Consider the following 303-nt stretch of genomic DNA (forward strand, 5'->3'; position numbering starts at 1 on the left):
TGCTTGGGCCTGGCGCTGTTGGCGTTTACACCCAGGCGTTGCCGGGCGTGCCGTGGGCGCGGAGAAGCGGCATTCAGGGTTTAGGGTTTAGGGTTTAGGGTTTAGGGTTTAGAGTTTAGGGTTTAGGGTTTGGCTGCAGGGCGTTTGAGGCCGAGAACGCGGAGCTGGGGCTGCTGGGGGTGCCGCGGGCGCTGAAGAAGCTGGAGAGCCGCGCAGCAGCAGCAAAGAAAGTCTTGAGTGCCAACAAAGCAACAAATGTGAAGATTGAAGGAGTTTACAAAAACAAAAGTTTGGAAAAGCTGC

General features: G+C 56.1%; 1 protein-coding gene across 1 annotated transcript in view; it reads left to right on the forward strand.

The window, feature by feature from the left end:
* The window catches only part of ETH_00033810 (uncharacterized protein), a gene marked incomplete at both ends in the record, with an annotated part of 899 nt that overhangs the window by 411 nt on the left and 185 nt on the right, over window positions 1-303 (forward strand). Inside the window, one exon of the mRNA XM_013374109.1 lies at window positions 140-301. Within this exon, the coding sequence (XP_013229563.1) occupies window positions 140-301 (162 nt within the window). The remainder of the gene's footprint in view (window positions 1-139; window positions 302-303) is intronic.

The sequence above is a fragment of the Eimeria tenella genome, genomic scaffold, assembly GCF_000499545.2.
Source record: "Eimeria tenella Houghton genomic scaffold, Eth_scaff1925, whole genome shotgun sequence".
Classification (NCBI taxonomy): domain Eukaryota; phylum Apicomplexa; class Conoidasida; order Eucoccidiorida; family Eimeriidae; genus Eimeria; species Eimeria tenella.